At 49.2% G+C, this 25,009-nt stretch overlaps 2 protein-coding genes across 2 annotated transcripts; one reads left to right on the top strand and one right to left on the bottom strand.

Annotated features, from left to right (window-relative positions):
- Nucleotides 1-5,001: 5,001 nt before the first annotated feature.
- LOC106850585 (cytochrome P450 4B1-like) lies at nucleotides 5,002-11,887 on the top strand. Its single transcript, XM_014872021.2, has 12 exons — nucleotides 5,002-5,352; nucleotides 6,208-6,349; nucleotides 7,050-7,094; nucleotides 7,178-7,305; nucleotides 7,731-7,855; nucleotides 7,950-8,101; nucleotides 8,209-8,315; nucleotides 8,485-8,675; nucleotides 8,955-9,088; nucleotides 9,508-9,572; nucleotides 10,254-10,336; nucleotides 10,987-11,887. Exons 1-12 carry the CDS (start codon nucleotides 5,167-5,169, stop codon nucleotides 11,153-11,155), a joined length of 1,527 nt encoding a protein of 508 aa, XP_014727507.2. The 5' UTR covers nucleotides 5,002-5,166; the 3' UTR covers nucleotides 11,156-11,887.
- A 4,834-nt stretch (nucleotides 11,888-16,721) lies between these two features.
- PDZK1IP1 (PDZK1 interacting protein 1) lies at nucleotides 16,722-24,490 on the bottom strand. Its single transcript, XM_014872019.2, has 4 exons — nucleotides 23,698-24,490; nucleotides 19,796-19,904; nucleotides 17,833-17,931; nucleotides 16,722-17,301 (listed from the first exon to the last, which is right to left on the bottom strand). The coding sequence occupies exons 1-4, from the start codon at nucleotides 23,762-23,764 to the stop codon at nucleotides 17,229-17,231; spliced, it is 348 nt and encodes a 115-aa protein (XP_014727505.1). The 5' UTR covers nucleotides 23,765-24,490; the 3' UTR covers nucleotides 16,722-17,228.
- Between the last annotated feature and the right edge of the window lie 519 nt (nucleotides 24,491-25,009).

The following is a 25,009-nucleotide window of genomic DNA, read 5'->3' as shown; positions in this document are numbered from 1 at the left end:
TTGCTCCAGCTGCCTGTCCCCTCTTCAGACACGAGGTGCAGCTCTCGAGCTGAAATCAGAATTATACAGTGGAGAGAGACAGAGTATGCTTATCAAAATGTCAAAAGTTATGAAACTATGAGACACGACAAGCTCTTTGGAGGGCCATGTCAGGATACAAAATTATCTTGATAAATTGAAAAACTGCTGCAGTGAATGGTATGCGAGTCCATAAGCACAAGAGCAGGCACAGGCATTGCACAAAACCAAGAGAAAAAATGACTGACAGGCAGCAATCTCTCCAGTGGATGTTTTGTACATGGACAGATAGAAAAGGTAATATGAATCAATAATATCCTGCTGTTGCAATCAAAGCAAACATCATACTTGGATGTATAAACACAAATATTTCTCAAAATTTTTTCACTTGTATTTTTTTCAGCAGATGAAATGAGACAGCGTCCTTCAACCCTGTTTGGAGATTTAAGTATAAAAGCAACAGCATCTACTCCAAGCTTATATATCCTAAAGTGCAAAATGAGAAAATTTTTTATCAAAATAACTGAAGTTACCAGAAGTAAATTACATACATCTCTCTATTGGATGCAATTTTCTTATAAAGACAAGATTTGAAAAAAATACCATCTAAAGAGGAGTGGATGAACCTTGGCATTCCAATGTGGAAGATTAAAGCATGAGCATTTAATGAGCAAGAGCAAAGGCTGAAAGCATGGTGTACCCACTGAAAAAAAGTAGGTTAAAGGGGATCACAAAAGGGGAACTTGATATACCAGTCCTCATGTAAATAAATGGCAGCTGCTAAATTGCATTTGGGTAGATACAGATTGCACAACATCAAGCACTCCCCAGGATTTCTAAAGCCTTGGCATGGGTTATTTGGGGAATGTGCAGAGGTTTTAAAAGCTGGTGACCTGTTTTACCAAGTGCTCCAGAAGTCCAGAGAAGGTAATAAATGTGGTAGAAGGCTGGGGCAGGTTTGGTTTGGTTTTTGTGAGTGGACTGAATTGGGGGTACAGGAAAAGCTGCACTGCTGCTGTCCCAACTGGACCATCCAACACATGAATGTTCCTGGCCATGGGATGGAAAAGCCTAACTGCTCCTGTCTTCATCCTGTCCAGTCATTGCCTCCCTTGTGACTTTTAGGATTCCCTATGCCTCTTCATATCTGAAGAGGAAAAGGGAAGATGTTCTGAAGCATTCTCACTATCCTCTCAGAGTTATGCTTGTGGGCTTCTTTGCGTGAGAAGGGAGCAGAGCCTGGATTCCCCTGCAGCCACCCAAACCCAGCATAAAATCTGCTCACAAATCTCTCCTTGGTGCTGTCACCCCCCTGAGGCTAGGAACTGGAAACACTGCTAAATAACACCACACATGGCAGCCCAGCTCACAATTTCCCTGAGCCACATGGGCCAGCTCTCCATGCCAGGCCAGCTCTCCATGCCAGGCCAGCCAGCCTGCATCCCACATCCCATATCCTGCATCATCCCACATCCTGCATCATCTCATCTTCCTGCATCATCTCATCCTGCATCACAAATCTTCCATGGCTGCCCTGCTTCTGAACAGGAAAGCAGGGCTGAAGCTGCAACAGGGTTCTGGAGCTACTGTGCCCCAGTGCCACAGTGAGCCAAATCTTTCCAGAATGTGATTCCTGAGATCAATTCCCCACACTTACCTTTCCTCTCCTAGGTATTAAAAACATGGTAATAATAAAAAGGCCAGGTCACATGGAGTGTATTGCTCACTGCAATAAAGACAGTAAAGGACCTGCTGCAGAGAACTTACCTCATTCTTTAATCCTTCCCTACTTTCTGCAGAAAGGGTAAGTGCAAAGATGATGATGGGCTGACCTTGGACTGTGTGATTCAGACCTTCAGATAACTCTTTTGACATCTACTCATGTGAGTGGCTGTGCCAGGTGTAACAAAGGTAAGTCTTTGTTTTAGTTAAAAACATCTTAGATTTTCGTCATTGCAGCTTGGTTTTTTGACAGCAGGAGGGCAAAGATGCCACCTACTCCTGCAGTTATTCCTTTCCCCAGATTGTCACCAGCACTGTGCAGCCACATTCCAGTCACATGAAGGGTGTCTGTGTATCTCAGTTCAGTGGTGGCACTTTTTTGGATGCTGCCAGGCATGTTGGAAGCAGCAGCACCAGCAGGGAGAGCAGCTGGCTCACAACACCAGAAATGCAGTCCCTGCACAGGACCCACGCTGCTCCCCAGGCAAATTTACTGTCAGATAGCACCAGCAGTTTCCATCTAAACTCCACTGGGATTTTACACTGGAAGCAGCCTGTGAATTTAATAAGTATTGCAGCATATTTGTAAGACAGCTGTATTAAATGATTCCAGATATACATTCATCCTCAAGACATGTGTGGTCAGATGGGACCCAGGCAGCTTGCATTACTCTGCAACACTTGCTCGGCTCTTGCCATGATTTTCTCATCTATCATGTGTTTGGAAGTTTGAAATGTTATTATTTTTTTTGGCATTACTGCTGCATTTCATCTGTCATCACCAAGTGCTGCAGGAACACACAGGGACAGATGGACCTGGACTCTTCTTCCTATCTGAATAAACACAGGGACAACCAGGGAGAGCAGCTGCTGCAAGGTCATGCTCTGGGGCAAAGTACCAATTTGCCACTTAAATTTCACCTGGCTGTCAGAGACCCTTGTCCTGCTTTTCCATGCTGAGATCTTCTGGAGTCCTCTGTAACCAGGGCTGTAGATTTTTCTGGTGCTAACAGATTGTTCTGGCCTTGTCCCCAGGCCTTGCAGTCATCAAACCAATATTGTCCCTTTTCACATCTCTCCCCTTTCAGCTCTGCAGCAAGTTCACTTTGCCTTTTGAACTTTCATAGTTTCTCCCCCTGCAAAACCCCCTGAGTTTTCTTCCTCAGGCTGTGAGTGTTCATGGCTTCTCTTGCTGTGAAATCTCTAAAATACATGAGAAAGTTTTTTCTTTCCCCTCCACCAGTGAAATATAGAATGCAGAGGCTGGAGGCTGTATTAAGCACCCAGTTTTGCTATCACTCAAAATCAGATTCTTGCTCCAAATCCCCACAAATATGGATTAAGCCACTCTGTCCCCTATGTTCCCTCCATATCAGCTCAGCACTTGACATCTCACTTGACCTTCAAGACAACACATATTTCTTGGCTTCACACTCAACAGTGGTTACTGGTTATTTTACAACTATAAGGAAGTCAGTTTGGTAAAAATTGTCCCTGTTCATTGACCCACTCTCCAGGGACTTTGTCACCACTGAAAATTTCTGTGTTGTTATAAAAGTTTCATCTGCAGCTGCACCAGAAACACCATCCATTGGCCTGGCCCCTGCACCTGTGGGTTTGATGGTATTTATGGGTTATTTTGTAGGGGATTGCTGAAAGATGCCAGCTAAATGCAGATTGGTCAGTCTGGTAATGATGTAGGTACCACAGGATATTCCAAACAGCTCCACTGGCACTGAACAAAGGTTTAAACATCAGACCTCTCTCTTTTCCTTGTGCAGACCTCGTGAGGGATCCAACTAGACAGCATCATAATATTTATGAATGTTCTGCAGGTCTCCACAAGAGAGTTTGTCATGTCAAACTGGGTCCCTTATGCTCTGGCTCCAGCCAAAGCCCTCCCTAAGAAATGCCTAACCTGATTACAGTTTCCTGCCTCCTAAAGATCAACCTTTATCTCTCCCCTGAACTTTCACACAGAGCCAGCTGGCTCAGTATGAAACGATACACTAATTTTCAATGAAAGTGGCCAAGTGTGTGAAAAGGTAACTCTGCTCGGTGTAGTGCCTGCCAGGGATGTTCTCCAAGGCAATGACAATAAACATCAGATAAACTGTGGTTTTTTTCAACAAAGTGACTCTACAAGCAGCAAATGTGAGACATGGCATATTTTAGACTAAAAACTAAAGGGAAGTGCCCAAACATCAGAAGTCCTCTGTCTCAGAGATGTGTTACATTGAAAAGAAGCACTCAGAGAGTACAGCAGCCCTTATATTGTAGGCTATTGGACTATCAGTCTCCACAGCTGATAATATATTTGGTCCTCATAATATCCTAAGACACAAAAGGGACATTATTTCAGCCCATCTGGGGATCCTGCTGTTTACAATATTCATGGAAGTCCCACATATGTCAGACTTCCAGCCCCAGTTCTCCACCAACTCCACAATTCCATTCCAGGTTTCTGGGCTTATGGGATGTGAGCCCAGGTAAGCAGCAGGATCTGCACAGGGACTGCAAGAAGGGTCCTACCTGGGCCCCAACCAAGCACTGCATTAGAGGGGAAAATGCAGAGATGTAGAGCATTTTTATAGAAGGTGAGATGCCATGTGGTCAGAGGAAGGAGGGTTCACCAGGCCTGTAGAGGGAACATGGCCTTGCCATCACACCTCCCCATCATGTGCTCTCAACCTTGCTGCAACTCACTTCACTGCTCTGCAGCTTTTCCTCTCTTTGTCTCACCTACTGGCCATGGTAACTCCCCTGGACAGCAGTTTTGTCTCCTGGCTTGTCTGTGGAAAGAGCCCTTGGGGAACAGGGCCCCATCCCCTGTGTGCTGCTGGAGTTATGTCCATTGTCTGGATTAGAGCCCAGCAGAGCTGGGTGATGCTGCAGTCACCTAGAGCAATGCTTTTACAGGTGAAGGTGGCTGAATCCATGCAGCCCACTCATTGAGAAGAGCTGGCCTGTGTGCTCCTCACCTCCTATGGGCAGAGGAACAGCTTCTGTACCTGACCTCTCTGAGGACAGCATGGAGCTCAGCTAGAGCCCCAGCCTGCCTACATCTCACCTCCTCCCTCCCCTGGCTTCATACCTGGGTATGGAGGACTGTGTGTGTGTGACAGCACTGCTGGGACTTCAGAGAAAGCAGGAATTATTCAGAGGCTGTTTGTTCTCCAGGTTGCAGTGATAGGCTGTGGAAAGCAGGTCAAAGTGTAAGTGGGAGCACAGGTTACTGGCTGAGCTGACGCAGGGTTTGCTGTGATATTCCAGCAGCTATAAATTGCTGTCAGCTCCACTTCACCAGACTCACCTGCTGCAGAGGAGGAGGGAGAGGATTTTTACCTGCACTGAGCTCCCCACCTGGCTCAGGCGTGAGAGGAGCAGGCAAATAACAGGCAGGAGGAGGCAGTGTCCCAGACCAGCATGGCATCTCTGCTGGACAACATAGCCAGACCTTCTGCTGTCGTCCTGCAGCTCTCTGTGCTGCTTGGTGTGGTCTTTGTGCTGCTGAAGGTGCTCCAGTTCTACCAGGAGAGGAAGAAACTCATCAAAGCTCTGGAGGCATTCCCTGGGCCTCCAAGACACTGGCTCCATGGCCACAATCACCTGGTAAGGAGTGAGCTGGGCTCAGCCAGGGTGGGTTTGTCCCAGCTGTGCAAGGTATCAGTCAGGATGAGAAGGATTAGATGGGGTGTGCATGTCCCCTACTCCCATCTCCTCCTACAAGAGAGGACTTCTCCATAGGGAGTGCCAAGGCTTCTGCAGGGCAGGAGGAAAGGATGCTGGATATGTGGTGTACATAATCTGGCAAAAAAGTCATGTTCTTTTCAATCATATCCTTAAACAAAGAGTTATGGGACTTCCATGAAGTTATTTAAATATGAGTAATCATAAAGTGTCTCTTTACTATGTGAAACCTTCTACCAATAGGAGTGTCTTACCCTGAAGAAGACATGGCCACAAAAGCAGGGTGTTTTAATGCATTTTCATCATTCTACAGTTAAGATGTTTTGCTTTCACACTTCATGTTCACCTTGCACTGCTGAAATTGGGGAACAAGGAGTGTGACAGCCTTGGTGCTCCTGGCCTGTCCACCAGGCATCCTGGCATTGTCCATGCCAGCTGTAGCTCCCAAGTGCTACACAGAGCTGCTCCAAGCCCAGGCCATCCTAAGGTGCCTCAGCTGCCACCAGCCCAGCAAGGGACTCTCCATGGAGCTGTCTTGTGCTGCAGGGGTTTGGTGGCTCAGGCAGCTTTGCCTCTTGTGCCTGGTCCCTTTACAACGCTCATCCTCTCTTCCACCTGCAGCATAAGAGCCCTGTGTGGCAAATCTGCCCACTCTCTATTGCCCAAGGGAAAATGTCTTGCATGTGCTTTCCATAAGACTGCAAGTTTAACCTCTGCCATCCCTGGCATGTCTCTCTCTTTTTGTCTTTATTAATCCCTGATTAATTCTCTTTGCAGATTCATTCTGAAAACATTTTACACCAGATGGTGTCATGGGGACAAGAATATCCCTATGCCTTTCCCAGATGGTTTGGACCAGTCCTGCCTGCTCTAATCATCCACCACCCTGAATATGCCAAAAACATACTTGGCCGAACAGGTGAGTCTCTACCTCTGTTTTTGAGAAGTCTTTGACACTTTCTTACCAAGAAAATACTGGCAAACTTGCCTGGAGTTATCTCCTCTGTCAGCTTCCTTCACAGCTATTGCAATTCTTCTTTTGCTCCACTTCACAAAAGCCCAGGCTGCCCAGGTTTCATGGAGCAGTTTGTATTCCTGTGCAAAACAGAGACCAGGTGTCTGTTCCTTCCAGTTTCCTGTCAGTTCCCAGTTTAAGGGTCATCTGTCTTACTGTCTTCTACGGCTTCTACCACCACAATATTTGTGCTTCCCAGTAAACCCAGTAAAAGGTGTGAGCTGTCATGGCAGTGGCTCTCAGAAGGCGTCTTAAGTCTTCTCTGCTCCCTCCTGTGGAGCATATGAGTGGTAGGTACATGGCCAACCCCAGTCACTCATATCTATTGTTGTCAGTTTAGAATTTACCATGGCTGTTTCTTTTCCACACACATATTTTTGTTCTATCTTTCTCTGTTTTTTCAAGTCCACTGTGGTCATAACTGTAGATGATCACTTCTAAACTCTATCTCTGGTGGTACAGTATTTTAAGTATTGAAATTAGATTAATTCTATCATGTGATTTGGAGGGCAAAATCTAATGCACATTTATCCTGAATTTTCTCTTTTGTTGTGTTGAATTCATTAGTTATTCATACATTTCTGATATCTGTTCCATTTTACAGATCCCAAGGCTAATGTACCCTACAAATTAGTACTTCCCTGGATTGGTAAGTCAAAAGTAGTAGTAAGGCTGTCAGAGCTGTGATCAGAGCCTGCAGGAACTGATTGTGCCTTTGCTGTTTGTGTTCAGGGAAGGGGCTGCTGGTCTTGGAAGGAAGCAAATGGTTCCAGCACAGGAAGATGCTCACCCCAGCCTTTCATTATGATGTGCTGAAATCTTACGTGACCCTGATGTCAGACTCAGTCAAAGTGATGCTGGTAAGAATCCCCACTCCTGCTACTTTTACCTTTCAGCTGTGAAACAGTGAAAACAAAAAGTGAGTGAGAGAAAGAGATGGTACTTAGAGAGTTTCTACTTTCACTGAATTTTTGGAGTAGTTTTGAAGTTCTAAAAGTGATCCTCTCACCTTCTTTTGGATATTCCACTTATTCTTTCTCTTTGTTTGCCAATAAAATCAACCACTGCAAGAATATCCTTACATTCCCTTATGTTTATCCTTTTATACTTGAGAAAATACATGTGCAGAAGAGTTAGTTTAGGCTCACTGAATATATAAGGAACTAGGGCCTCTGCTTCCAGAAAGTAAAGTAATTAGCAGAGTGGATCTGGGAAGAGGGACAGGAAAATATGACCTGACCAAAGTTGGTGGTCTGTCTCTCCTTACCTATGGCTCTCCCTCTAGGATAAATGGGACAAGAGGATCACAGAGAAGAAGTCAGTGGAGCTCTTTCAAGATGTGAGCTTGATGACACTAGACAGCATCATGAAATGTGCCTTCAGTTTTAATTCCAACTGTCAGACTCAGAGGTCAGTGCCTGAATTTCCAAACCCTGGGAAAGCAAGTGTTCCTGTTTCACCACTCATTTTGCTAACACCAGCTTTGACCTCACCCTCTTTACAGCGACTCCCACTATTATATTAAAGCTGTTTTTGACCTGAGCTACCTCCTGAGCCATAGAATCCAGACTTTGTCCTTCAAGGATGTCTTCTATGACTGGACTCGCAGTGGCCGTGAGTTTCAGGCTGCCTGCAAGCTGGCCCATACCCACACAGGTATTCCTGCCCCTTTCTCCCCAGTCCTGTCTCCCATCTGAACGTCTCCCCCATTTGCCCTGGAGCGGCTCAGAGTGGGGTTATAAAATGATCTCTGCTCTGTGCAGATCAGGTAATACAAGAACGAAAGATGTTGCTTTCCAATGAGAAGGAACTTGAGAAGATCCAGAAGAAGAGGCACCTGGATTTCCTGGACATTCTTCTTTGTAGCAAGGTGAATGTTTGAAATGACTATACCAAATGCCAAAGAACAGAACCGTGTGGCACCGAAGGTGCATCAGCACAAAAAGGGAAGCTCAAGAGACACCAAATCATACCAGTCCTTTGGGTATAAAAATAAAAGACCTATGTGTATAGGAATGACATTTTCTTCTCTTTCTTAGGATGCAAATGGAGTTGGACTGTCTGATGAGGACCTGCGTGCCGAGGTGGACACCTTCATGTTTGAGGGTCATGATACGACAGCCAGTGGCATCTCCTGGCTCTTCTACTGCATGTCACTGCACCCTGAGCACCAGCAGAGGTGCAGGGAGGAGATCCAGGGCATCCTGGGAGACCGAGATTCCATTGAGTGGTGAGCTAGGACTTCTTATTCCTTTATCTTGAACTCTTTCAATTTATCTTTGAAAGCCTTTGACATTGTCCTTCCCAACATTCTTCCCCCTAAATTGGAGAGACAAGGATTTGATGGGTGGACTGTTCAGTGGTTGAGAAATTGTTTGGAAGGTGGCATCCAGTGGGTAGTGGTCAATTGTCCAGATCACTGACAAGTGGTTTCCCTCAGGGGTCTGGACAGACCAGTGACATCTTTGTGACAAAGGGATTGAGGGCATTGAAGCAAGTTTGTTTTCAGGGAGGACCTCGGGAAGATGACCTACACCACGATGTGCATCAAAGAGAGCTTACGCCTGTTCCCACCAGTTCCTGCTGTGTCCCGACAGCTCTCCAAACCCGTCACATTTCCTGATGGACGCAGCTTGCCAGCAGGTCTGTTGAGTTTGTTCACCCTTCATGCTGCTGTCTGTGACTAGAGTGGCTTCCCTGCTCTCTGTGGAGGGGCTAGAGTGTCTTCCAGACTCCTTTCTCTCTCCTGTAGATGTACAGAGCTACCACAGCTTTGCCATCACAACGAGCCTAGAAAGGGTGGCAGAGTGCAAGGACATGCTCCAGAGCTCAGAGGGGACTTGTGGAGTGTTGTTACTGGCCAAGTGAAAGTGATACACTGATAGAAAAAACGGGACCCAACTCTGAGGTTTATGTTTTTGACATGAGGTTTTCAGGAGATCCCTGCCAGATCCCTTGCAACAGCCCCTGCAGAGCCTAGGGAGGGAGAGCATCCCCAAAACACCTCTTCTGCATTTTCACTCTGAGGTCTCATGAGCTCTTTTCTCACTTTTCTTTTACAGGCTGCCAGGTTGGACTGAACATATTTGCTATTCACAGGAATCGGGATGTGTGGGAGGACCCCGAGGTACTTCACCTTTATAACAGCAAAAAGAAGATGGTCTCTGAGCCCAGACATCCATTCCCCTTGAAGAAGGCAGCCTGTGCCTCCCTGCTGCTTTTTTTCCCCCCTTGTCATTCCAACAGTCCACATCTAAATGCAAAGTTCAGTGGAGTTACCAAACACCCCAAAGGCTTTGAACATAACAAAGGGCTGGGAAAGGGTGTTCAATAGTCTCTCTTTGTGCATGGTGACACAAAGATGCTCTGACTGCTTTCAGCTGCCCTGCACACACTTAGAATGGTATGAGAAGTCCCAAGCCCCATAAAACAATGTGTGATTTGGAGATGATGTTTTAGCGGCTTCAAGAAATAACTGGAAAGTTTGAAGAAGGGTGCATAGCTGCCTCTCTCCAGCAGCTGTCTGGAGATCAATGATCAGGCACTTCTGGAATGGAAGGATCCTGACTTGATCCTTGCTGCCATGGATGAGAAAACACCTGCAGGCATCCTGGGCGTTGTAGTGGGTGACCTGGGTATCTCCAAGGGGAAGATCCACTCAGTGGCTTCATAGAGAGATGACTGTCATCTGCAGCTCCCCCAGGAAGAGTAGAGACCACTTCCAGCCCTAACCTGGGGACCAGGGAAGAACCTGGTGCTGCTCAGATCAGACCAAACACTGACCAAATGGTCTTTGTTGCTCCCACAGGTTTATGATCCCCTGAGGTTTTCTCCAGAGAACTCAGCACAGAGGCACTCCCATGCTTTCCTGCCTTTCTCTGCTGGATCCAGGTGCGAGATCCTTCATCCCTCTTCTTCCTATCAGGCTGCCTTGCATGTGAGATCTAGCTCAGACGAGAACTCCTAAAGCTAATACTCCCTCAGACTCCACAAGCCAAGTTGGCTTGGCCAACTCAAGCAGGCTTTCCAAAACAGGATCTCCTATTACAGCATCTTCTGTAATGGGATTTCCATGCTCTGTGGTCACTGTAGGATTACACACATTTTTCATTGTGGAGATGTTTACATTTTGTGTTGCCTATGTTGGGAACACTCCCTTGTTTAGGGTGAAGCCCAGTGCACCCCGAAGCCAAGGGGGCCAAGTGTCTATGGTTCCCATGCTGTACCAATAGACAGATGTAGGATACTGAGGTCTCAGTAGCTTGCAAGAGGATCACCACACAGAGCCAGAAATAACCTTTTGGAGGTGTCTGTGCTTTTAGCTTGATCCTGGCTGCACTTCCTAGTGAAGTAAGCCCCTGTTCTCTCAATCTCGTATCTTTTTTCAATATTTAATAGTAAAATAAATAGTGATACCCCACCACAGAGTTGGGTGCATCAGGGACTTACTAGATAAGCTCAGCTCACACATGGGGTGAGTCCAGCTCGGGGGTGGCTGGGGACAAAGGCAGCAATCAGAGCATTTGTCACCCTCTCCCCAGGAACTGCATTGGGCAGCAGTTTGCCATGAATGAGATGAAGGTGGCACTGGCCTTGACCCTGCTTCACTTCGAGCTCCACCCGGACCCATCCAAGAGTCCCATAATGATACCACAGATCGTCCTCAGGTCCAAAAATGGGATATACCTGCATTTGAAGAAGATTTTGTGATCCCATGGGGTACCATGGCAGGGAGGCAAGAGCTCTCCCAAGGGACACCCTCCACCAGAGGTTTGAGAGGGAATCACCAAACAGACCCACAGTGGCCACACTGGACCTCTCCCATATTGACCCCTGTGCCACTGTTGTCCAGAGGGGCTCTCTGAGCCCTCAGACACCAAACCCAGCAGGTCCAGTGCCCCTCCCTGCAGGGCAGCAGCACTGCTGAGGGGGTTCCACAGCATGGCTGTGGCTCATCCTTCACTTCCACAGGCATCCTCCACACCCTGCTCATGTCCTCATCTCCAACCTGCCCTCATCCACTCCCTGACAGGACTTGTGTCACCTGCCTGTGGATTTGTCCCAGTGTCAGTTCCCCACTTGTGCTTGGCAGTGAATGCCTTGGTTTGTGTGGGTTCCTGAAGCCTGGGTGCTGCCCCAGCACAGAGCCCAGCCCTGCCTCCAGGCTGGGTCAGGAGGGCTCCTCCCAGCAGCCTCACTGCATCCACCACCCTCCACAGCCCTGTCCTGGGGCTGGCACTGTGCCCACCGTTATGGAGATGAATGCTTGTGGCTCTTTTCTGTCCCAGCTCTGAACTTCCTTGAGCTGAGGGGGCTCAGGAGCCAGCACAGAAAATGCCACCAGCTAACCTAAGGAAGCACTTGGCACACTGGAAACAGCATGTGATCAGCATTGTTCTCCTCTCTGAAATGAGAATAAAGCTTTGTGGGGAGGATCTCCAAGCTTGGCTTTGGTTTCCTTTGCATTTGAGGGCCCAGCAGGGTACAAGAGGAATCCCAGCAGGCCAGAGGCAAGCTGTGCCCAAGCTGTGCAGCTCTGTCAGTGTTTTCTCAAGCCACAAGCACTGTTTCCATGCGCCCTGTTGGGCCTATTTCCACATATCCCACACCACCCATCACCTCACCTTTAACCCCAGGAGTTTCAATGGTAAGGAAATTACTGAAATGATCTGTGGTCAAACAAAGGAAAAGAGAATTATACACCGCACACACAAAAGTGCTGGTGGTAAGAACAAGGACAGCTTGCAAAATAAAACAAGAGGAGAAATGGGTCTGCCTCAAACCTTGTCCTGCAGAGGCTGAGAACTGACTGCTCAGTTCAAGAGTGGCCTGCCCAAGGGGCGCACCAACTGAGAAATCTGAGAAATAGTGAGAAATCCTATTTGTCAGACATTTCAGTCACCCACCTGGGAAGAGGCAAACCACCTTGAAGCCCTGCTCATCTGCTCTCCAGCAGGTGGTCCAAGAAATGAGCTTTGAGTGAGCTTGGCCACAAAGACCCATCCCATTCTCCTTGGGGGTGGGTCCCAAAAGAAACCTGAAAGGTGTCACTACAGCAACTTCTGGTTTGGGAATGGGAGGGTAGGACCCCCAGCTGTGCTCATCCCATGGCCTCTCTTTTAGGGCCATCACCCCATTCACTGCATGACCAAAGCTGCCCATTGGGTTTCCAAGAGTCCTTCTGATTGCTAGATTGTTATGAATGGCTAAACCCCAACCACTTTCAGTGGAGACTTTCTCCAGGGAAACTGCTCTTGGTAATCTGCTTGGGAAAGAGAGGAGAAACTGCTGCCATTTTTTATGCAAAAAAATGGATTGTTATTCCAGGCAGCTATGACAGTAATTGAGGTAAGCAGAGCCAAACACTTTAAAATCTCTTCCTGTTAAGAACCGTGCTTAAACCAGGTCTGCAGTTTGAAGGGCCAAATCTTTTGAGGGAAGGTCTCGCAGCACCCATGCACCGTGAAGCCCTAATGCAGCAGCAACCAGGAGAAAATTCTTCCAGTTTTCAGCTTAGCCAGGTCAAACTGAGCACCACAAATATCCCCCCACCTTCAAACGGTGGCAGTTTCTGGACAGCCGCTTGTACAAGATAACCTCCTGTGCCAAGCCACCAGCAAACGGCCGGGAGAGCAGCAAAGGAGCTGCGTGAGGAGCCGGGCAGCAGCCAGTGACACAGATCTAATCGCCTCGCATTTGCCCCAAATATCTCCCTGCCAGGCAGTGACATGTCTGTGCTGTCTCAGCTCGCTCCTCCATCACCATGGCTACAGCAGCCGCCAATCCACGGACGAGTCCTTCCCGAGTACCACAAATCCTCCGGGAGATGCTACGAGAGCCAGCCCTTTGGCAGGGAGACACTTCGGGGACCCCGGGACAATCCATAGCACCAAAACATCCCCTTTTTCTTCTTTCCCTTCTCCTTTTTATTTTCTCTTTTTCTTTTCCTTTTTATTTTTTTTTTCTTTTTGAAGCACAAACAATGGAGCTAAAAGGTTGGGTATCAGGCCGATAATCATGAATGACGTGTCGTTATTACACACCACACATTCATTATCTCCCACTCCAGCCATGTCACAGGCGGCTGGAGGAGGGCAGATAACGGGGTGCCTTCATGCAGATGGCTTATTATCAGGATGTTCCAGGAGGGGCTTTAAGACAGTTAGTGATGCTGTTTGCCAGTTAAAGATTAGAGACCCCAGAGAATAATTAACAATCCCAAAACCCAGTTTTTCTGCTGGATTCTTCAGCTTTCTCCCCCCTCCCCCATCCTCTTTAATCTATTCACTCTAGCAGGTGTAATAAAGTGATAAGGACGGGCTCCGGGGATGTTTGTTTGGCTACTACGGGTGTATAAACCAACAATGGATGGTATTTTACTTCTGGCTTTCAGTGGCTTGAATCGAGACCAAAAACTTTGCAGTCCCCTTGCCCACACACAGCCACCCCTCCATGACATGCTGCTGGCTTCCACCTGGGTGGCTGGGTTTCTTCCCCACCCAAAGGACCACGAGGGTGGGACAGGCTCCCTTTTTTCCCCTGGAGATCCAAATCACACCCCTTGGGTGTCAAGGTGCCCAGTGCCAGGATATAAACCCCAAGTTTTCTCAGGTGCTCAGGAATAGAGCTGGTGCTGCTTCCAGCTAGTCTGTAATTAAACTACCTTGGGATCATTTCTATCATAGGTGTCCACCTGCCCAAACTGCTCCAGTTACAGCTGGAACAGAAACATCTCAAACCTTCATAGCTAAAGAGCCCTGGGAGAGATCAGGGAAGCATCAGAGTAAAGATGGCTTTCAATAAGATATCCCATTAATTATCTGGGGTTCCAAGAGGTGGATTGCACCCTCTTAGGTCACAAAGAAAAGTTATGATACAACTTGTAACAAAGTGGGGATGCAAAAAAACCCCACCCTGAATATCTTCTGCCCCAAAGGAGACTATTCTGTCTGCAGCAGAACACAACCCTGAGCATCTTCCTGAAGCCCAAGGCTTCAGAGATAATGGCAGTACAGAATGGGGCATGGAGCACTCATGGTGTCCTCACCCTTCACTGAGCATGGGGTTTGTGAAGGACACCTTCATCGCCCTGTGCTGCATGGAGAGAGGTGTTGGGGAAGATTTGGTCCTCAGGCAAGTTGGCTTAGGGCCCTTCAGAGAGGTCACTGAGGCTGTGAGAGGTGCCCTTGACCTGGGGGTCTCAGGTCCAGCCCTGACTCTGGAGGACATTCCCCAGCTCATCGGGGCAGTGTGGAAGGCACGAGCACTGGCACGCCAGAAGTTGTCTTCCCAATCACGCTCATCCTGCCAGGGAGGGATGAGACAGCATTGTGCTTTAAAGAGCATCCCCACCCTATCAGCAAGAGATGAGATATCCTAATTATGGCAGTACAGGCGAGGATCTGGGCTGTATCAGCCAGTACAGAAAGGTAAACAAGAAATATAACAATGGACCCTTAACACTCATTAGCTGTGTCAGATAATACCTCACTTTTCTCCCTTTGGGGTTTAAAATCTAATTAAGATTTTCCAACAATAAATTTCATTTATGCTCGCTCCCTTTTGTTCTTTTTAGGATCACACCGAGAAGCATGTGTGACTGCACAGCTCAGGGGAAGGCAGCTTCAGTCAGCCTCAGCCAGTGCTTCACAGACAAGGGAAACTGAGGCAGGACAGCACCCTGGACAGTGCCCTGCTAGGACGTAGCACTGGCTCCTGCATAAGGTGTTTTTTCCAGGGAAGTGAACTCCAAAGGGCACTGCCTGTGATAAGACCAAGCATGGAGGTTCCTGGGGAAGCCCAGCAGTAAAACCTTGTCCTTGCTCAGACTTACAGCCATGGCAGGGATACATAGGGAAAGGGACAGTGAGACCCACTGAGCCCTCAGCACATCTCCACTCCAAACCCACATCCAGGCACTGTGGGGTGAGCAGCTCGGGCATCTGTCACACATTCACTATGTACACACGGCAGGGAATAAACTCCTCCTGTTACTCATTGTAAGGATGACACTGTTGACTTCTTTTGCAACTAAGAGGTAAAAAATTAATGGGTTCCCTTCCTCTTACCACACCCCCAGCCCAAGTGCTGACACGGCAGGAACAAGCAATGACTAATCCTTAAACCCTGCTGAGTGCAGCAGTACCACTGAACCTTGTTTTTTTCCAAACCCACGTGACGTTTGGCACCTGTGAGAGGAAAGTCAGGGGAGCAGCATCCATCAGGAGCACGAGTGGGGTGGTCCAGGACACAGCCTGGGGAGGGTGGTAGATGCAAACAACTCTGGTGTGATGCTGGGGATGCAGCCATTCTGCCTCCACATCTGAGGGCTTGACCCCTCTAACCCTTTTGCCTGTTTTCCTCCACTCCCACGCAATTTCTCAAGGAGAGTTGCAATTTCTCGATGCCAAGACTTTGAGGGCATTTTTTAAATACTCACCTACTCTGGGTCTAGGGAAAATGCTTTTCGAGGTGGGTCTGTTACTGGAAGACATTCCTGAATTTTTGTGTCTCCATTTGCTGGGGACATCAGCAGCTTCAGCTGTGGGAAATGCACAGCAGAGCCCTAGAAACACCTTGCTTCCCCCAAAAGCAGAGGCTGCCAAAAATGCCCTTCTTATAAATTTCCCACTCCAGTGCTACTCCAGCTGGGCTGCCCTTGGTTGCAGAGTCCCTTAATTCTTTCCTCTCTGGTCAGGAAGAGGACCCTTCACACCACTGGAGTAACTCATGTTCCAGAAATGGCCAAAGCATCAGAGGGCTCTCATTTCAATCTACAAATGCCACAGCTTAGGAACACTCATTGTTCCCATGGTGGCCCTGGCACTGTCCCCACCACAGCAAAAGACAGACCCTGGTTAATGAACAGCCTGGCAGGAGCAGGCTGCACTATGTCCAGCTGCCCCAGCATAGCCAGCACTGCCCAGAGCAGCCCCCAGCCCCTTCCTGGCAGCACTGATAAATGCCTGCCCTCCGGCCCTGGAAGTGGCTCCCAGTTGGCTGTAGGGCTGCACTTTGTGGTCAGTGGGATTCAAGGGGTGCTGCCTTTCACCCATTAAGCAGCACTGGGAAGTGCTGGATTGTTTCAGTGCCTCAGTAACCCCACCTGGCAAATGAAGTGGAATGATGCTCTCACCTCCCTATATATCCCTTTGAGTTTCTGGGGCGGTCCAAATGCTGAGCATTCCCTGATGTCCTTCATTCTCCCAACTGCCTGAAGGCTGGGAGAGCCGAGAGATGCCAGAAAGTCCTTTGGTTGATTAGCAGAACGACCCTCTTTGCTGTCATAGGCAACAATTCTCTTTATTGCTCACCGGGAAGATATGTACAGAGGAGGAGGTTTGTTCTGACATTAAAATGCATGGTGTAGGTCATAAAAAGGAGGGTGAACTGGGGAGGAAAGAGCAGGTTTTCCATCAGCAGCTCCCTGGAGGGCAGCTGGGAGCGTGGGGAGGTCCCAGGCACCCAGCAGGATCCCCTCTGTGTTTTGAACAGCTCAACACCCTCCTGGGACTTGGGACATCAACCTCACCAGCCGGGTGGGGTGACCACCAGGCAGGAGAGGTGGCACCTCCAGACCTCTCCTGGGGACCAGTGTCCTTGTGGAGGGACAAGAGCACGTCCCATGGGTGGAAAGGGGAAAGATCAGGAGGTGGTGGTGCCATGGAGGGACCAAGGCCCCATCACTCACAGGGAGTGCCAGTGCAGAGGGTCTCTGTGGAAATGCCCATTGCAACAGCAGGAAGTGAATTGAGAGGAAGAGGAGGGTGGTGGGTGGGTGCTGCTACATGGCCGTGGTGATGACCTTCTCCTCGGGATCCACAGCGTTCTCATAGACATGCTGGCTCTCTCTGGACCTGCATCAAGAGGGACAAGCACAATACTGAGCTCAGTCTCAGAATGACCAGTATCCCCAAAGCCACCACTGGCATCCTGACCTTGCTGGTGCCAGCTGTGCACTGAGTGAAGGGTGAGATGGGGACCACAGGAGGGGTCACCCTGAAAGGAGCCAAGTTTGGGGTGGGAATTGCTCTAATTTTTAGTGAGGGCTGTTTTAATTGTCACCATCTACGTGGTGACCTGTGGTCATTTTTGGTGGTTTTCTCTGTTGGAAAGTTGTGATGCAGCATAAGAAAAATGTGGTGCAGCAGGTTGTGAGGTGGTGGATGGATTGTGTGGCTCAGCTGCAGGGATGGGGAGTGATGAAGGAGAAGGAAATACTCCCTCACTGCCTTGTGCTTAACCCCTGGAAAGGTTAAAATCCCCCAAAATAGGTGCATGGGATGTGTAAGACCCTGAGGGGGCGAGACCACAGCTCTGCATGTCTGAGCTGTCCCCAGGGAGACAGAACAGAGCCTGGGAGCCATGGGGCTGAGCAGGTCCTTCACCTGAAGTCAGCTGCAGCTGATACGAATCTCACTTCATGGCCGTTGGATGTGACAGCATCTGGCTTGTCTTCCACACTCACCACGTTCTCCACATTTTCCCTGGAGGCAAAGAAGAGAGGAGCTGAGACAGAGCAACAAAGGAGCCAAGCAGGGGAGCAGCCTCTTACTGGTGATGACACTACAGAGACAATAAGGGACCTGGATGTGATTCTGTCCTTGGACACCCTGCTCAGGCTCCTTCCCAGCAGGAAAAGGACAAGCAGAAACACTCTCCCTGCAGGTTTGCAGAGGCTGTGCCAAATGCCAACCCCTGTGTCTGCAGCGGTGACTCCCAGCGCTGTGCTGGCAGTCAGCAGGACTCACTGTCAATACATGGGATTGTTTTCTCCTGCTAACTGGTTTTTCCAGTCTATTTCTATGTAATCTGTTGCAAAATAGTCCCCTGTGGATTCTGAGGGACACGGAGAGAGCAGTCAAGGCTCTGCTGGTGCCTCAGCCCTGGCGCTGAGGGCTGTCCTTGTGCACATCCATGCGAGCAAAGCTGAGCTGCTCTCCCTCAAAACCGAGTCTGGATCGCTTGCAGAAGGAACCACTGGGCAGGGATGGGGTGTTCAACCTCAGCCAGACTCCAAGACTCAGCTCTGGAGCAAGCCTGTAGCCTGAGCAGTGCCAGGGAGATTTAGCAGCAGAGGCCGGGTGCAGGTCCACCCTGCCTCCTCCAGCACTTGCCCAAGGGCAATTTCAGAGGCTTCTCCAAGGAACAGCCTGGCATAAACAGGCAGTGGCTCGAGCTGATAGCTGCTGTCACAGTGACAGCACAGAGCTGGCAGGGCTCCAGGCTGCCAAGCCTCGCTCCTGCTCTTCTGAAGAAAGGCCAGATTAATTAAAACAAGGCACCATCCCCCCTCAAGCCCTCCTCAGCATCCTCTGCCTCCAGGCTGGGAAAAGGCAGCCAGGCAGGGCAGCAGTGGGAAACACCTGCCTGCCACTCCATGGGCTGGGGACTCCTTCAGTTTGAGGACAGAGCTTCCTCTTTGGGAAACAAAGACTACAGTGACAAATCAGACCATATAAATATATATATATACACATATTGTATTATGCACTGGCCTGGAATGCATCCCAAAGGGACCTACTTAAAATGTTTCTGGGGCTAAAGCTGACCTGGTGATCATCAGAGATCATCATAGCAGCTCCCCACCTGCTCAGCCTGGAGAGGCTGCAGGATTGCACAGGTACAAAAACACTCCAGCCTAAAGCAACCCCACCAGTGCAGAGGAACTGGGAACAGATGTGGGGTGCTTTTTGGTCTTCATCCTCTCTTGCCTTTGGGCTCGAGGTCAAGATCACATTACTGTAACTTAGCCAGTTGCCCTTGCTCAGCAGAGCAGGAGGAGCAGCCTTAGACTCTGCTTGGTCAGCATCAGGCAAGAGGTAACCCATCCCACAGAGCCTTTTTCAGATGAATGAAGACACCAGATTTTCCTGTGCCGTGGGCTCCAGGTGGAGAGTACTGCCACTGCCTGGCTATCTCCCTTCTCCCAGCTCCTCTGTGTGTCTTCACAACTTGGCTCTGTCTGCTTTGCAAAAAAAGCTGGTTCAGGCTTATTATCCCACAGATATAAGGCACACCGGAGCTGCACCCCCAAAAGCCATAGAAAACCAGGCTGGGCCAGCCCCCTGAACACGTGCCCATGTAACACAGCCACGATGCTGTGGCTTTGCCATTCCCAGCACAGCATTTGTATGGTGCAAGCTCACACCTAGCAATGAGTAACAGGGATCAGAGACCATGACAGGGACAAAAGGACAGGGAGATGAGGACAGGCAGTCTTTGCTCTCCCAGCCCATCTCCCAGCACAACAAGCATGGTGTTCCCAGCCCTGGCACATGCACAGAGGCTGCTGGAAGTGACACGTGCCAAGCCAGCTGAGCCCAACCCAGAGCAATCCCCCACACTTACACTTTTTCCTTGCACCAGAACCTGTTGACCACGAAAGCGATGGCCACCAGGACTAGAAATACAACCACTGCAATGACACCCTGTGCCCACGGCTGGAGGCTGCCCCGGGCTGCAGGGAAAGAAGAGAATATGTGTTAGAAATTGATCCCCAGGCTTTATCCACTGAGCTTCTCCCATCCAGCTTCAGCAAGGTCCAGATGAGAGCTTGATCCTGCAAATCTGAGCAGAACATGCTGCTGTCAATTCAGGCAGGCTTACCTGGGTGATAGCAATGAAATAAAGTACAATTAACAGTGTTTTCACGGTGTTATGGAGTGTGGTGCCTTGCAGCTTTGGGACCCCACATTTACTGACACACACATACAAATACATAAACATGCACCTTGGGGGGGCTCCTTGGTGACTCTGTGATGGGGGAGAAAGGCTGGGGGACATGGAGGAAGGGAGTGAAGGAGAATATTTGCAAAGAAAAGAAGGCAGAAGGGTTTCAGCAAACTGCTTATTCTCCATTCCCCAGATGCCACAGACATCATTCCCAGGATATTTCCCAAATACTAACTGGTAAAATAAGGACTCCATAAGAGGGCGAGTGTAAAATTTGGTTGTCATTTTCTCAGTAAAAAGTTGTCACTGTGGATTCTGGTAAAATGCACCATTCAACAAGTTCCCAGAGCAGCAAACAATTTATGACAGGAATTGAAGGCTGATGAATTCAGAGGAATAACCTTAGCACAAAGTCCAGGCAGGGCTGGCGTGGGACCCAAGACATTGGGGTGGAGAGTGGGGGTGTGGGAGCTGACTGGGGTATCCCCATTTTTCTCAGGGACGGAACAGACTGACAAGCTTGTTTTTTTCTATCCAGACCTATGCAGGAATCCAGCCATGGGTGGGAAGGCTGTGAGACATTCCTGTATGTGGGCAGGATGCAAGGGCAGGCAGTGAGAAGAGGAAACCTTGTCCTAGCCCTTGCTGGGATGGCTGCTCCTTGCCTCCCAGTGGATTTTGGAGCATTCAGGCAGAGTCAAACCCATCCTTAAATGCTGTCACATCAGCACTAAGGAACACCTTGTCCAAACAACCACCACCCTTTGAGATCTAATTACTGTTTATTCAGACTCCTCTTCCTCATCTGCTGATCAAAACTTCTCATCTACTGATTTAAACACCGACCCTTGCACATAACGTGGTCGCCTGCACGGGCAGGTGGGGCAGGTGGAGGGTGACACCTGCCAGCCCCAGCATCAGCCCCAGACTGGGACACCTGCAGGGCTGAGCTGCTCCAGGATCAGCAGTGGATATTTCAGTCTCCCTCAGGAACTTTACACTGAACACTTCCTCTGTCTCACAGGAGACAGGCCTCTGCTATAAACAAAAAATAATCTTTACTAGCAGTAGTAAAGAGGAGGCTGCGTGATCCACACGTGCCAACTCCTTACCCACAGACAGCTACACATTGGCTCTGCTGCTAGCAGCTCTCCTCTCCTCCCTCTGGTTTAGGGGAGGGGGACTGTCCTTCAGTAACACCCTCAGCTCCTTGAGTCTTTACTGCAAGAGACTTTTATTTTAAAAACAATAAATAAAACAGAAACAAAACCTCAAACTCAAAACCCGAGCTCTTTCTTCCTCTTGGAAGCGAAATCAGCCTGGTCAGTTGACTCACCAGCAGTGCCAGTCTGGAGAGCAGTGGCACTCATGGGCAAGGGGCTGTGAGAACAGCCCTGAGCAGCATCTCTCACCCCCTCTCCCCACAGAGACATTTGTCGTGTTTCTGCAAGGTCCCAGGGCAGAAACTCCAGCAGGAGGAATTCAAATGGAAATTCCCTCTTGTATCAGCATGTTTCGACTGAAATACCATTGTATCAGCAGGCTGCTGGGGGTGGTAGCCAGGGGTGGCGACATGGGGAAGAGCAGGGGCTGGTCCCTGCTGCCCTACCTGGTGGCCAAGGATGCTCCTGCCCTGCTGCCCACCCCGCTGTGAGTGCAGCCCCAAACACACCTATTGCCTCCTGGCTGAATTTTGGCTCATCCTCCCTCACTCTGCCCTTGGCTGTTGGCCACATTTATTTATTTGTAGTTGTATTTTTCCTGCCAGATCCAGGGTTTCCAGCCTAAGCCTAGTGAGGATGGTCAGGTCCAGCCCTTGGTGAGGTTTCTGCTGGGGTTAAGGGAGCTCAAGGTCAACCAAGGAATGAAGTCAGCAATGACTTAAACTGCCAAATTTGCATTTTGTGATCTTCCAGCAAAGGAGGGGAAAGATAAGAAGTGATAGCAAACTTCCTTGGAGCAGCCCTGCTCAGGAGGTACTGGATGTTTTTGAAGTGAAATCTCACTCCTGTGGCTGTTTCCACCAGATTTCAGAGCATCCAAAGCCAAAAGGGAAAACACCAAACCAAAATCAAGAGGTTCTGGCTTTGAGAGACCACGTAGGGCCTGGCTGCAAGCGGAGATAAGGGTGGTAAGGGAATGGCAAATTCCTCCGCATTGGGCTGAAATACCCGCTGGGAAACTTGTACAGGCATAAGAAAGGAGGAATGGGGATCAGGCAGAAGCAAGAGCTTGATAGGATCTATTCAGGGAGTAAATGTTTGGGTCCCAGCCCTGGGGGCACTGCCTGGCTGGAGCCCCACGAGCACACCTTGCTGCCCTGCCAGGAGGGATGGCTGAAAGGATAAGTCTCACCTGTGGAAACAGGAACGTGTTCCTGGAAAAATGCTTCACTGGGGGTGCCCCTCCTGGCTCAGCCTGTCCCTCAGGCTCTGCCACCTCCTCCCTGTGTTACCACATGGCAATGATGGGGTTTTCCCCCACAGGGAAGATCTCCAAGGCCAAAATAAACAGTGTGGAATCTGCAGCCCTGGCAGCTGTGTCTGCACACATCTGCAGCTACAAACCAGACCAAGGGAAGCTCTGGTGCCAAAAACAGCCTGTGCACTTGTTGCAATTCCATTTCCATACTCAACAGCTAATTTGAAGATGCAGACCTGCTTTTTAATACATCTTCTCTGAGTATTTGGAAAGCTTTGGCTGGCCTGTCTTTTCCACTCTCTAAGGAAGCCAGGCTCTGAATCCTCATTAAAAGATTTTTTTTTTTTTTTCACTCTTTCCAAGCAACAGCAAAACTTTCAACCCTACTGACAATGGCCACCCTAGACTGTTAAATCCTCAGCAAGTTGGTAAACAAACACAGGAAGACCGGTCAGGGCTGGGGCATCAGGAGGAGAAAGGGGGAGGGAACTTTCCGGGACTTTGGCAGCACCAGATGAGTTTTAATTACTCCTCATTATTTCTAGCACTAAAGAAGCCCTTTAGTGAATTTCCTAAAAATAATACCCTAGCACAGGAAGTTTCTCTGTTAAGTCTTTGGGAGGAGAAGAGGAGGTCAATTTGCTGAGGAAAATGTTTGTTCTCTCTCCTCAGCAATGATCAAAATTACAGATTAACAGGAGGATCTGAGAGCTCAGGGAGCAACCCAGAATAACACTTGCTCAAGGATAAGAGTGAGAAAAAAGAAAGAAAGAAAGAGAAAAAAACAGCCTTGAGAAAATAGATCACTCATCTCAGTGCACAGTCCTGCCAGAGGTAAATCAGAGCAGTTTATCTCTGTGTGAGCAGCTCAGATAAACCTCAGGTGGCAGTTTCAGCAAAACAGGTAGAAAGTCTCTACGTCCCGGCTCCAGCAAAACCCCTCAACCCACGGGGCACCCAGCCATGCTGATGTGAATCCAGAGCTAAAGCTCAGCTTGTCTTTCAAAGCTCAGGCAGGAGCTGGGATGCATTTCCCCTTCCAAGAGGCTCTTGCACAGTTGTGCCCCCAGCAGCTCCCACCTGCCCCGGGCTCCGCACACCTTCCTGCCTTTCCCCTGCCCCTATCCCCGGGATGCCGGGCAGCTGGCCGCACTCACCTTGCTGGCAGAGGGCAGGTTCCAGCTGGAGGAGCAGTCCCAGGAGGAGCAGGCAGTGGGCAGACATGGTGGAGCAGAGCCGGGAGCTGCCCTTGGGCACGGCGCCCTGCCGCAGGAATGAGCGCCTGGTCAATTATCAAACACCTTAACGAGGGAGGCGATGCTCTCACCTGCTTATTCAAATCCCGTACGGGAAGGAGGTGCCTGTTCCTTCGCCTTCTCCCGCGGAAGCCAGCGGGGAATTTGGGGCACGGTGACTTGAACCTGACAGTCCCCTTAGGCAGGGCGTGGAAGGGAGCTCAGGCACAAAATATTTGTATCGGCCCAGGAGGAAAAAAACAAGACTCAGATGGGTAAAACTCTTCCCCAGAGAAGCTTGGGGAGCGTGGTGTCCCCCAAGTCCCCTCCCACAGGGACAGTCCAGCAATGCCCCAGCTCTGGCATTCCTTCCCACCCTGGGGGACCCCCACTCGCTTCCTTGCTCTTCCTTTGCTTTTTCTTTTCGACAAGCGTCACTAATAACCCAGCAAAACACATTTGTGATTTTAAAACATCCAATTATAGACCAGACTCTGTGCTGGGTGCTGCCTCTCACCTCCCACACCTTGTTTAATGGTGACACTATTAAGCAGAACAAACCCAGCCTTCATTTTATTGAGCCATCAGGGCTGTCCCCAAAATTTCTTCAATACCAGAAGAGATAGAAACAGCCAAAGAGCTGCAAGGCTTGTCCTTCACAAAAGCTGCACAGAGGCTGCAGGACAGAGAATGTTGCAGGTCCTGAGTTAAGCAGTTTTCCAGCCCGTGTCAGGTTTGGATGACTGGCAAACCCACCCCACAGGAAGAATAAAAGATATTTGGCTTCACAGCTGAGAAACTTCAATTGCTCCTGAAGGAAATTATAAAACTGTGAGCCAGGGGTTCCATTGTCACTGTTCTTGTGACGTGTCACAGCATCTTTGTAATCCCTCAGCAGCATCTGAGCCCCTGGCCTCTGGGTGTGGTCATTTCCCCTCCAGGGACCCTGCCTGGGTGCTCTGTCCTGACTAGAAAATTGCATTTTATCCCCATGGGACCCGTGGCCAGGAATGTGCAGCACCCTCAGGAATGCACACCCACTGGAGGAGGAGGACTGCCCTCCTTCATCTCAACTCTTTACCCTGTATTTACAATAATATCATTTATACGGAAGACAAAGCAGATCTGACTTGGAGCTGTGCAAGATCAAAGGCCAGTTCCCAACTCTTTCCCAAATTCCTTTCCATGGCCAGATCCCCATCTGCAATGTGGGATAACCCCACTACCAAGCCTC

The sequence above is a fragment of the Sturnus vulgaris genome, chromosome 9 (genome assembly GCF_052056855.1).
Source record: "Sturnus vulgaris isolate bStuVul1 chromosome 9, bStuVul1.hap1, whole genome shotgun sequence".
NCBI lineage: Eukaryota > Metazoa > Chordata > Aves > Passeriformes > Sturnidae > Sturnus > Sturnus vulgaris.
Note: the sequence above shows the minus strand (reverse complement) of the source record. Positions and strands in the feature narration are given on the sequence as shown.